The 13,077-nt window shown below is 31.9% G+C and overlaps 1 protein-coding gene across 1 annotated transcript; it reads left to right on the top strand.

The window, feature by feature from the left end:
- The first annotated feature begins 7,658 nt into the window (after positions 1-7,658).
- LOC110788140 (S-adenosyl-L-methionine:benzoic acid/salicylic acid carboxyl methyltransferase 3) lies at positions 7,659-12,395 on the top strand. Its single transcript, XM_056829230.1, has 4 exons — positions 7,659-7,847; positions 8,843-9,250; positions 10,608-10,862; positions 11,862-12,395. Exons 1-4 carry the CDS (start codon positions 7,767-7,769, stop codon positions 12,228-12,230), a joined length of 1,113 nt encoding a protein of 370 aa, XP_056685208.1. The 5' UTR covers positions 7,659-7,766; the 3' UTR covers positions 12,231-12,395.
- The last annotated feature ends 682 nt before the right edge of the window (positions 12,396-13,077 follow it).

Genomic DNA, 13,077 nt, shown 5'->3' with positions numbered 1-13,077 from the left:
AATAAAAATAAAATAAAAAGCTAAAGCCAGATGCAACTAATGGATTTTTTAGAAGAAAACGAATTAAAAAAAAAATGAGCTGAAAATTAACCAAAATTGATGTCATATTTGTGTTTTTAATATTTATAGTAGTCCAATTGAATATAAAGGTGGAAAAACAAGAGCAGGAGAACCAATGAATTTATTAGAAAAAACGAATTAAAAAGAAAAGGAATGAAACAAATAAGCTGAATATAAACCTAAAAAATAACCAAGTTTGTCAATAAGGGTCATCGAACCCCTGATCTATGGGCAACACAGCCATTTCCAATATATATCTGGTTCAGATATAATACATATGTAAAATTTTTGTTTTTTTAATACATTTTAAGTTTTTTTTTTTTTTTTTTTTGTTTTTTTGCTGGGAGTGGCACGTGCCCCCTTGGCCCCAATGTGGATCCGCCAGTGCATGCATTTGTCACATTGCATATATTTAAGGTATTGACGTACTGTCGTACTCCAAAGCCTGTTTCACACATGAATTATTGATACCTTGACCTACATAAGATAGTAATTAGTCTCTAAAATATCATATTTGTTTGCTTGTACACGTGAATTGCGGAATATATAAAAAGAAAATGATAAAATCACTGTCTAATCACTCTAATGTCTATGTGGTAGTGTGGTACTAATCGAACCTTTGACCATCTAAGGGGCCAACCAAATTATTGACGACCCAAGGAAGCTCAAGAAAAGCATATTCATTCTCGTCAAAAGAAAATAATAAAATAATAGAATGTTTTTACATGAATGTGACGCGCGTGTGTAATTTTATATGACAAACTAAAGCGATGAATAAATTTCTAGATAAACAAGTTTGATAAGTTTATTAGTAAGGATACGATAAGAAGAATTATGAAGAAGGGACATCAAGTATTCAAAAGTGTGTAACTATTTTTGCGTTCGAGAAAAAAATCTTAAAAACTTATCACTATAATAGGGGTACGGTTAGTCAAGATTCCGACGAATCGACGATCACTAAGTTTTTTTATTTGGGTAATTTCCATAATTCCATTCCTTTGCATTCCAAGCCTTAAAAATGATCTTGTAAGAAGTCATGATCCCGTTCACATAAAAACGGATCATAAGTTTATGACTATGTCGATTTATTGTACTTCGCCAAGTATATTTTTAAGACGGTATTGTTATATTTATTTTGTTTCCACTTATCCCTGAAGTAATAAGTTTAGATAAGAGTTACTCAAGATCTAATAAATTATACTCCGTAATAAGTTCATATGAGTTTGGTCAATTAAGTTTAAAGGTAATCAGAAAAGTGGAAGTTGGGTTAATAAAATACTCAGGCCAACTAAACAACAAGCAATAATGCACCAATACTTTTTTTAACACAGAACTGAGAATATACGGAGTATTAATTAAAAGAAGATTCGATTACAACATCGGAAATTAACCCAAAAAATTGCCCCCCAATATTTTTAAGCCATAAAACACACACCTTCTTATTATCCAAAATATATACGAATACAACCTAACCAAAAACATCACCGAGCCGTAAAACATAACTGACGAAACATCCAAGTTTGAAATAATCAGGAACCCACTTGATGTATTTTCCTTTTTCCTTATCACGTCAATACAACCAACAATTTGAATGACCTTCAACTAAACCACTTGGTTACCACTTACCAGTTATTAATAATTAATGGTTGCATAGGTATACATCTATCTCTAGATGCATATGAGGCAAGATACACTACATTATACATATCCATTTTTCTCTCTCCTCTAACCTTTCCCCATTTTCTTTCTTATCAAACCTCGTTTTATTTTTCTCTCACCATTTTCTCTTTCATCAAAACCTCCACATTCTCTCTCATCAACATATTTATCTCTCTTTACACCTCCAATTTGACTCCGATGGATTCCACAGTGACGATTACTCATGCGATTCCGACGAGTTTCTAGTCGGATTCGTCGAATTTCAGGTCTGATTTGTCGAATTTTTGGTCGGATATGTCAAATTTTGGTCAGATCTGTCGATTTTATGGTCGAATCTGGCGAATTTCTGATCGATTCCGGCTAATTTTTTATCAGATCCGTTGAATATCTCTTTCCTATCTTTACGCCAATCCATGTTTATTTGTATGAAATTCGTGAGTTTTCTTTGTAAATTGATCTTTAATTTGCATTTATTCAAGGTTCATTTGTTGCGAATTCGTGTTTAATAATTTGTTAGTTTCGTCACCAAATTTGATTGTGATTTTAATTTACATATTGTCGTTAATTGATTTCGTGATTGGAGATGTTCAAATTAATATATGTAGATGTTCAAAATAATATATGTAGGTGTTCATTTTTTTTAAACAACAATTTTATGCTGCAATTTTAATTTAGATCTATCACCGTTCGGGTTTAATTTATGAAGTTCGATGTTCGGAATTGTAGAGTGAACTACATTTGGTAACTTGATATTTTGTTGTTGTTGTTGTTGTTGTTGGGATTGTTGTTCGTGGTGGTTGTGGTAGTTATTGCTGAATATTAATTTTGAATTTGTTATATATGTTCAGTTTATAATTTATCATGTTCAACTTATAAAAGATGATGTTCACAAATAATAACACTTTTGTGTGATGTTCAGTTTTTCAACTCTCGTGTTAAACATATAAACATGTTCAACTAAATTCAACTTATAAAACTGATATGTTCAACACTTTGGTGTGATGTTGTTCAACGAAATTTAACTTATAAAACTAATATATGTTCAATACTTTTGTGTGATGTTCACTTTCTCAAGTCTCATGTTCAACTTATAAAGAATTATGTACAACAAAATTTAACCTATAAAACTATGACATCTTCAACACTTTGTGTGATGTCCAGTTTCTCTATTCTTATGTTCAACTTATACATAATCATGTTCAACTAAAAGGCAAGCATTAACATTAATATAAAAAAAAGCAGTATACCTTCAAACAACGAGCCAAAAGCATTCTTTAAAACAAATGTTCATTATTCTTTACTAAAATATCATGTTCAGATTTTATAAGCAGGTGTTCATTATTCTTTACTAAAATATCAAAATTGGCACCTTCTAAATATTGTCATGTTCAGTTTATAACTCATTATGTTCAACTTATAAAATATGATGTTTAATTTATAAAAGATGATGTTCAAAAATAAGAACACTTTTGGGTGATGTTTAATTTTTCAAATCTTATTTTCAACTTATACAAATCATGTTCAACTAAATTCAACTTATAAAACTAATATATGTTCAATACTTTTGTGTGATGTTCAATTTCTCAATCTTATGTTCAACTTATAAAGAATTATGTACATAATCATGTTCAACTAAAAGGCAAGTAGCAACAGTAATAAGCAGATGTTCATTATTCTTTACTAAAATATCAAAATTGGCACTTTTTAAATATTGTCATGTTTAGTTTATAACTCATCATGTTCAACTTATAAAAGATGATGTTCAATTTATAAAAGATGATGTTCACAAATAAGAACAATTTTGTGTGATGTTCAGTTTCTCAAGTCTCGTGTTCAACTTATAACGAATCATATTCAACTAAATTCAACTTAATTATAAAACTATCATATGTTCATGAATAAGAACACTTTGTGTGATATTCAAATTCTCAAGTCTTATGTTCAATTTATACAGAACAATGTTCAACTAACAACATTATGATTTTTATGCAGGAAGGAAAAGGTTAATATGAATGCGCCAACAAAATAAAATATCCGATTCAGAAATGGAAGATGTGGTATTAAGAGAGGCTGCAAGAATTGAAGGCAAAATCAACAAGAAAAGAATCTGCAAATAAGGAAGCAGATAGAAAGAGAAAAAAGGTGTAGCGAAAAAGTGGAAGCCGAAAGGAAAGAAGCAGGAAATTTAGAAGCATATAGAAATAGAACTAAAATAGAAGAAGCATATAGAAAAACAGATGATATGTTCATTTTTTGAACATGAATGTTCATTAAGTTACTTAAAATGTCCATTTGTTTGTTTCTTATGTGTGCTTGCAGCTTACTCAAATAATGAGATTTTTTGGGAAAAACAAGTGTTGTATAATATTTAGAAGAAAAAAAAATTAAAAATTAAAATTTTAATTTTAATTTTTTTTAAAAAAAAGAGAAAACGGAATAATGCACTAAAAAAAGAAGGTTAAAACTGCTAAAACGAAGCAGTTGAAGCTCATATGCATGCAAAATTGCATGCATAGCTATGCAGCAAGAAATTTGGGTACCAATTATCACCTTAGAAGTTTGGCCCATGGCAACAAGGCTTGCAATCGGGCCACGTGGATCAATTGCCTCTTATCAGTTACCACTAGAATTGGGATATTAAACAATTTCCATGTTCATTGAGTCATTGATAAAAGATCTTCAAACTCTACCCCTTGTTGTAACTTGTAAGTAAGTTGAAACAATTGCACCACAAATTCAAATTTTAAGTACACTTCACAAATTTGAAAAACGCTTGATACTCTAAGGGTAAAGATGGTTGTGGATCGGATTGGACATTGTTTTATTCCAAATTTTTATAAAGGCAACCCAAGCATGACCTAAACCCACGTGCCCTCATATCGGTTCGGGTCGTGCCTTCGTGCACAAGTCTAATTCAATAAATTTAATGTGTGTTTTATCGTGCATGTACGAGTCGTGCTTTCAAAAAATACGGCTCGTTCCTCAGCCCGTCACTTCATGTTTGTGTTGTGTCGTGCCATGCTTTTTTCGTGTTGGATTGTGCCGAGCCTTTTGCCGTCCCGACCCATTACCGTCTTATCTAAGGGCTCGTAATTGTACTATTGTAACAATACCTAACAATTATAATCTGGAGCAAAACAGGAAATAATAAAGGTGCAAGTCTACCAATCATTGTATAATGTAAAAATCTCTTTAACATAACCTAATAACTTTAGCGGGTAGTAGGCGGGAGTGGATATAAAAGTCATACCGGCCATTAGTAGCGTGTAGGTGGTGGATTTAGAATCATACCCGCCTACCTGGCCAACCCTGCCTAGCCCAAGATAAGAAAATTTAAACTCCTTGGCAGCCCAAAAGGCATAAGCTCAACGAAAAAAATACCCTCCCAAGAAAAACCTATGCAAAGAAGCAAATATCACATTCTCAGCCGGAAAGCCGCCTTCTTCACAATTATAAGAAAAAATTTGTTCTTAGTTTTTCTCACTTCGATCTCGCCAATAATAAATACTCCCTCTGTCCCTTAATACTCGCACCGATTTGACCGAGTTTAAGACATTTGAATTGACTTATTAATTTAATGGGTATTAGTTGATAGTGGGGTATTTTTTTAATATAGTTAGTGGGAAATGTGTAAGAGGTGGGGAGTTGTGAGTGGGGGTGTGAATTTTTAAATGATTTTTTGTAGTGAATAAGGATGTAGGTGGGGTTAGTAAGTAAGTGTGAGAAATAATATAATCTTGGTATAAATTTCCATTTATAGAAGCGGTGCAAATATTAAGGGACGACCCGAAAAGGAAAGCGGTGCGAGTATTAAGGGACGGAGGGAGTATAATTTAGAAAATGTAGGTGGTTTTTGCGGGTGTAGGCGGGTTGTGGATACCCACTTGGGTGATGGAGGCCGGAGAGCTTCGTAGCAGATATCTGCAGTATGTACAACAAAAACATAACACCCACAACAGGACAAAATTAACAAAGGGTAAGAGGTAAATGACAAAACACTAAATGACAAAAAAAAATTAGAACATAAATTAAGAGAGAGAAAAGAGAAAAAAAAAGTAAAGAGAGAATGAGAAAAAAAAAATAGAGAGAGAAAGATACGACAATAGAGAGAGAAAGTGACAAAGTGAAGAGAGAAAGTATCATTCCTTTAATAGATACGAAGTAATAATTAAAAGGGTTTTGGATCCTCTAGAGTTTTAAAATAACTCTACAAGGTAGAGTTTGAGGATATCAACTATTGAATAAAAAATCAATGGTTCATATATTATCTTTCCAAAATCCCCCTATTTTTTTCTTATCAATATGAGCCATTGATTTTAAAATGTATGGTTTAGATACAACTCTACCTTGTAGAGTTTTATTAAAACTCTAGAGGATCCTGACTCAATTAAAAGGTTGAGTTAATTTTGAAAAATGGCTCCAATGTTGGATTATTAAAAGTAAATAATCCTACGAAAAATACCCTTTTTTTTACAAAAAGTACCATTTCTTTAAAATTAAATATCATTTCTTTTAAAAAATACCACTGTCCCATTTTCTGGGACCATTTCTTCATTTTTTTCGTATCTATAATCAATCCAAAAAGTAAAGATAAAAATATTATTTTTCAAAAAAATAATTGACAACTTTTTTGGTTTTTGTCTTTTTCCCCTTTTGTCCGCTAGTTGTGTTTTATGTTTGCCCACACATATCAATTATGCATTTGTAGTTCCTCGATGGTGGATCGGTTGTGGATATTGACTTCAACTCGCTATGGCGGGTATGGATATTAAATTTGTATTCGCCGTGGGTGGCGGGTAGGTGGTGGGTATAAACAAAAATAGGCGAGTATGGGTATGGGGGAGAGGGTACCCCCACCCTACCCGCCCGTTTGCCATCCCTTTTTTTTTTTTTTTTTTTTTTTGTGAAAGGTAAAGTTAGTTCATTAATAAAAAGTCATACAACATCTACAATAGAAATCAAAATTACTAAATACAAAACAATTTGGATCAAACGAAATTCTAATCCGGCAAAACCACGATCGTTGTAGATGAGATCTGACAATGATGAATACCCTCTTTCACATCGTTGTTTGATACAACCTTCTACGAGGGGGTCTTTTGATCTGTTGTAACTTTGAGATTGAATTAAATTCGACTCAATTGATTGTAGACGTAGGACTGACATCCTTTGTAACGCCACACAAATCTTCGATCAATAAATCAACGTTTTTTGCGAAATTAAAACCATAGCCCCAAACTCTCACAAGGAGAGAGATAAAACTCAATAAATGGGTAGAGATAACCCAATAAATGGGTAAAAAGAATCTCCAATAGAGAGAATGAAATTTTTATTTCGAACATGAAATCAAAAGCTAGAAAAAACAAGAAAATAGGGGCTTGCCATCAACCTAATGGTTGGTGGTAGCTCCCTAAAAAAATTAGGGTTTTGAAAGAGGAAGAGAGAAAAGAGAGGGAAAAAAAAGAGTTGCCATCCCTTACTTCTGAACTTATTAATATGAATATTATTTTCATTATTTATTCCAAAAATGTTACAAAATTAAGAAAATATTTATAATGTTCGCTAATTATACATAATAGAAAAACATAAAAGAAAAAAGATATTTCATAGGACTTTTTGTACGTCATTTAACCTCTTAAAAAATATGTTTTTGTAAGTTAATACCTTATTTAATTTAAATTATATATAAACACCTTAAAAAAAACACAAATTTTTGAAATCAACACCAATTAACGTTTTCCGTTAGAAAAACATAGGTGGGGCCCACATTTACACTTATTCATTCAATTTAGAGTTATCTTCCATGTTTTATTTTATTTCCAGCTTCTGATTATCTTCCAAATTTTTTATGTGGCTAAAACCATGTCAGGCCCACCATCGTTTTGGTGGTCATAATAATAATGACCACGGAAGGAAATTCGATTTAAATTACTAATTATTGTGGCTCAGTGGAAAGTAACGCTTCTATATGTAGGTAATTAATTATTAGTAGCTCATTGCATTAAAGTAAGAATCAAACAAAGAGAGAAATTAAAGAGAGGACTACGATGGTATTTGAGGTGAAGCAGGTGCTTCGTATGAAGGAAGGAACCGATGAAACCAGTTACGTAAAAACATCCTACATTCAGGTACGTGGTTTTATAGAAAAACGATCCCAAAACAAATTATTAGTGATAGACGTTTGTTCTAAAGTAGTCACAAACGACAATGCGATAAATAACGTATGTGCGATTCGATCTTAGAAGTATAAAGTGTTTGATAAATTAATTGTTAATTATTTATTGTGTAAAAATAATCATTTAAGACATACTCCGTAGACGTAAAATAATGTAATTAAGTTTACAACGGTTATAATTTTAGACAATATTAGGTTGGTTGCCATGCAAGCCGGCCACGTTTAACAATTATATGAAACATGCGTATTTGATTTTTTTTTTCCAATAATTATTAAATGTAATCATAATCTCGGGTAACGTAGCCAACTTTTCTGTGTCATCTTTAAAAGGTCTTTATTAGACATTTGATTTTTTTTTTAATGACGCATTAGGAGATAACGTACACGAGTAATTTTCAGTGCATATTTTAGTACTTATATATATTTTTTGAAGGTTAATACTATATAAATTGTTATGGTTAATTTATGTATTTATAGAAAAATATTGCTGTTGTTGGTAAAATTTGACTATTTATTTTTTCAATTTATTTTTATTTTAAAGACATAATCAAACATCAATGCCATTGTAGATCTACGCATTTTGCAAAAAGTAACAAGTACCAAGAGAGGAATAAAGGGAGAAAATGAGTTACCTAACATTTATTCTCTTCGTTTTTGTTTCAATCTTCATATGTAATAGAGCGGAAAATGTTTGGTTGACCCTAAGGGTTAGCAACTTTATATCTTAAGGGTTAGCAACTTTCAATCTTCAATCTTTATATGTATCTTAAGGGTTAGCAACCCTTAAGATACATATAACATAAAATAATATATAAGTGTAATTAATTGGAGAGAGAAAGTGTTGTAAGGTGAGTTTCAATGCATTTGTAACCAATCATAACTTAATATTTAAAGGGTTACTAACCCTTAGGGTTACTCTATCATTGTCCTTTGATTTTCATGCAACAGAGGCAGGTGCTATCATTGACAAAATCCCTAAAAGAAAAAGCCATAATGGAAATATATTGCAAAGAACAACCAACAACCTTATGCATAGCCGACTTGGGTTGTTCCTCTGCTGAGCCTAACACCTTAGGGGTGGTCTCTGAACTCATAGATGCAATCGAAAAGGCTCGTCGAGAGATCGGAAATGGGCACCAAGAGTATCAAGTTTATTTAAATGATCTTCCATGGAATGATTTCAACACTATCTTTAGGTCATTGGGAAGCTTTGAAGATAACTTGAAGAAACAAGTTGGGAATAATTTTGGACATTGTTTTGTGAATGGTGTCCCTGGTTCATTCTATGGCAGGCTATTCCCCACAAAACATTTGCATTTTGTCCATTCTTCTTATAGCCTTATGTGGCTTTCTCAGGTGAGGTTTCTTTCTTCACAGATCATATCTTTTATACTAATTTTAACTTGAATTTCTTTTTTTATATATTAATTGATAATTTTGTCAGTCAAACTAATCTATATTATATATTAAAAGTTTTTTCTACAAATGTCTAAATGTCACGTGAAATATAGTCCAATTCGAACCTACGACCTTTGGTTTAAACACTAGAGCATAATCCAATTGAGCTAACCCTTTTACATGTTATCTTTGCAAATTTATTATTAACATAATAATTATCTTGTGAAAAAGAAATTAACATAATTTCATTAAAAAATATAATAATTAATTGTTATTCACGTAATAATCTGGGGCATCGTCAATAAATTACTCCCTCCGTCTTTTTTTTTTTTTTTTTTTTTTTTTTTTTTTATGTTTGGTATTTTGCACGCGTTTTAACGACTAATTAATGTGCATTGAGATTCTTCTAAGTTTTTCATGTAAACGAGGAAACTTACGTTTATTTATAATGTTTTTACTCTTATCAAAATTCTGATATGGGGAAAATGAGAAAAAGTTAATGTCTTTGGAATGATGCGGTCCTAGTGAAAGGAACACTAGGACTGCGTCATCGAAAAAATAAAAATATTTATGAAAAGGTTTTGAACCTCAATTAGAGGTTCACATATGGTGATGCTTTGGAATGATGCGCTCCTAGTGAAAGGAACACTTAGAGCATCTACAATGCTAAGCTAATTTGATAATTAGCTTGTTATGCCACATAAGATTTCAAGCTATTTTATTGTTTAGCTAATTTGTGCTCCAATGGCTAGCAACTAGCTTGTTATTTAAATTTGTCCCACTTGTCTACTTGTCAATTAACTATTTGACAATTTTGAGAGCTAGTTGTCAAGCAAATTAGCTTGTTTAAGCTAATTTGCTTGGCCAAGCTAATTTATTACTCTCACTCCAATGGTTTAGCTATTAGCTTGAAACTTTTATAAATTTCAAGCTAGTCCCTAGCTACAACCATTGGAGATGCTCTTACCTGATAGAATTATGTTACTCTTTCCGTCCCTAAAAAATGTCCTATTTGACATTTTATGGTCATTAAGACACGACTTAAAATGTGGGTAACTCTAATTCTACATTTCGTAAAAATCATATAAAGTTGATATTCTAAAAATATACATTGAAACAAATCTAAAAAGTACCTATATATGTGACAATATTATTTCATGGTCACATTTTTTAAAGTTTGACACAAAAAATTACAATAAGGTAATATTATAAGGACGGAGGGAGTATCTTAAATGATTGTTATTGACTTTGGTAGGCATGATTATCATCTGATTTGGTCAAAATTTGCAATTACTTGAAAATAACGATGAATCAGGTACCAGAAGGGATAGAAGATAACAGAGGAAACATTTACATAGCAAGCACAAGCCCACAAAAGGTGGTAAAAGCTTACTATGACCAATTTGAAAAGGACTTTTTGATGTTTCTAAGAAGTCGGTCCCAAGAAGTAGTACCAAGAGGGGTTATGGTCCTAACTATTTTGGGAAGGAAAAGCTTTGATAGATATAGTAAGGAATCTTGTCTCGAGTGGGAGCTTCTTGCTACCGCCCTCAACGATATGGTTTTCGAGGTATAATACTCGTCTCTACAATTAAATTTTTAAACTTTTTGAGTTAACTTTTAATAAAATGTATAATATTTATTATATACCACCTTTAAATAAGACATTGTGTTAAATAGCAATTACATGGTATATAGCATTACATCAATGGTTTTCAATTAACAAATGTCCACACATATGTATAATTTTACATAGTGTTCACTTCATATTAACTTCTTTTTTTTCCCGCAACTGTGCGATAATCCTAATTGATTAGTCTAAGGACATGCTTGGATTGAATGTAATGTATTAAAGGGGTAATAAAAGTCAAACTAAGGTAATTGAAGGTGATGATGAGGGGATGAAGTGGTGGCAAATGAAACAAGGTAGTGTTGGCAAGAAGAAAATAAAAGGGAAGGGGGAACAAATACCCTCATCATGAGGGAAATAGTTACCCACCATCCCACTAGGGTGATTATTACCCTCATTTGGGGTAATTACTTCCCCCCTTCCTCCCTTCTCCTACAACACCACCACTACCACAACTTCTCATCACAATACCACCACACCACCCTCCTTGCAACTACCTCAATTCACCTTCATTGTCCTTTTATAATGGTGGTTTGACTTTTATTACCCCAATAATCCATTACATCCAATCCAAACGTGCCCTAATAAATAATTGTAAAAAGATATGCAACAAAAAAATAAGTATAAATTACATGATGCATATAAAAAGAAGTTTCGCAAATTGGCCTTATAACGTAATGAATTTCCCACTAAAAACTCTTACCATGTTAGATTTTGTTCTTTTCAACTTATCAATCTTTATTTTCTGATCCTATGTACTAGGCTAGTTTTTTCCCCTTTTTTTTTTTTTTTCTATTAGTACAATTTTGGGTCTCTAAATTGGGTCTCTAATGCCACCTTGCCTTTGCTAAACTTAAATAATGACATGATCTTGGTCACTAAAGACATGGTCTAGTGACATTATCTTAAGAAGCAGAGTAAATTTTACAATTTATGCAGGGTTTCATAGAGGAATCAAAGCTACACACATTCAACATCCCTCAATACACTCCATCTGCAGAAGAAATAAGTTTTATAATGGAGAAAGAAGGATCTTTTAATCTGAATCAAGTTCATATTTCAGAAATAGGTTGGGAAGCAAATGAACATTACAACAACAACAACATTAATGATCCATCTTCAACTTTTGATCACTTTGACTTTGTTAAATGCATGAGATCTGTGGCCGAGCCCTTACTTGTAAGTCATTTTGGAGAAACCATTATCGAAGAGTTGTTCAAGCGATATATGGAAATTGTCAAAGTCTCGATGGAGAAAGAAAAGAATGTGTTTATTAATGTCACGGTGTCCTTGACGCGAAAGGGTTAATCAATCCACAGATAAAAATGAACAATCAATAAAGGGTTGACGATTTTCTTGTTGTGATCTTCTGTTCGAGATCATGTTGGAGATGACATGTATGATATATATAGGGTATGTTTGGCAATTGGTTGTTTAATGGTGGTGGTTTTACTTTTTACTTTACTTGTTTGACTGGTGATTTGTGTTTTACATTTTTTTATTGGTTGTGTTCAGTAAGTTGGTTGTTGGTTACAAGTTGTTTTATACAAAATGTAATTAGTAAATTGAAAAACCAACAACCAACATAGACAAACTACTCTTATTAGCTTTTAGGTTTTGGCGGAAAAGATGACTTTTTAATTATCTAAAGAAAAAGCCACTTATCAAACATGTATATTGACTATTTGACCACTTGAAAAAGCCAACAAAAAGTCAATTACCAAACATGCCCGTAGTAAGATAATGTTAAATCCATCTACAATTAATGGTTCCACTTTTAATTTTATTTTAATTACAACTCACCTCCCAATTGGACTATTTTCCCCAACCAAATTAGTTTGCCAAGGCTAATTTGTTTTGCCAAACTAAGTTATCAAAAAAGCACTCTAACGTCCAGTTGTGGATACATGGGGTTTAAGTGGGGTCACATTACCTCAATTGACAAAAAAAAAAAAACTTACCTAAGTTTATTTAATTTTTCATTATCTTTTATTAAAATACTTCGTACTTAATTTCAGTTAATTTTTCATTAATTTTTAAGTAGTGACTCCACTATCTACACTTTTTGGATTACCCACTTCCAAGGGTTAACTAATAACTTGAGACTTTTGCAAATTACAAGCAAAACCAACTACAACCATTGGAGACTTGCTCA

The sequence above is a fragment of the Spinacia oleracea genome, chromosome 5 (assembly GCF_020520425.1).
Source record: "Spinacia oleracea cultivar Varoflay chromosome 5, BTI_SOV_V1, whole genome shotgun sequence".
Classification (NCBI taxonomy): domain Eukaryota; kingdom Viridiplantae; phylum Streptophyta; class Magnoliopsida; order Caryophyllales; family Amaranthaceae; genus Spinacia; species Spinacia oleracea.
Note: the sequence above shows the minus strand (reverse complement) of the source record. Positions and strands in the feature narration are given on the sequence as shown.

Coding starts and splice junctions, on each gene's coding strand:
- LOC110788140 (XM_056829230.1), top strand. CDS start 7,767: ATGGTATTTGAGGTGAAGCAGGTGCTTCGTATGAAGGAAGGAACCGAT. Junction 7,848..8,842: donor TAAAAACATCCTACATTCAG/GTACGTGGTTTT, acceptor TTCATGCAACAG/AGGCAGGTGCTATCATTGAC. Junction 9,251..10,607: donor GCCTTATGTGGCTTTCTCAG/GTGAGGTTTCTT, acceptor ACGATGAATCAG/GTACCAGAAGGGATAGAAGA.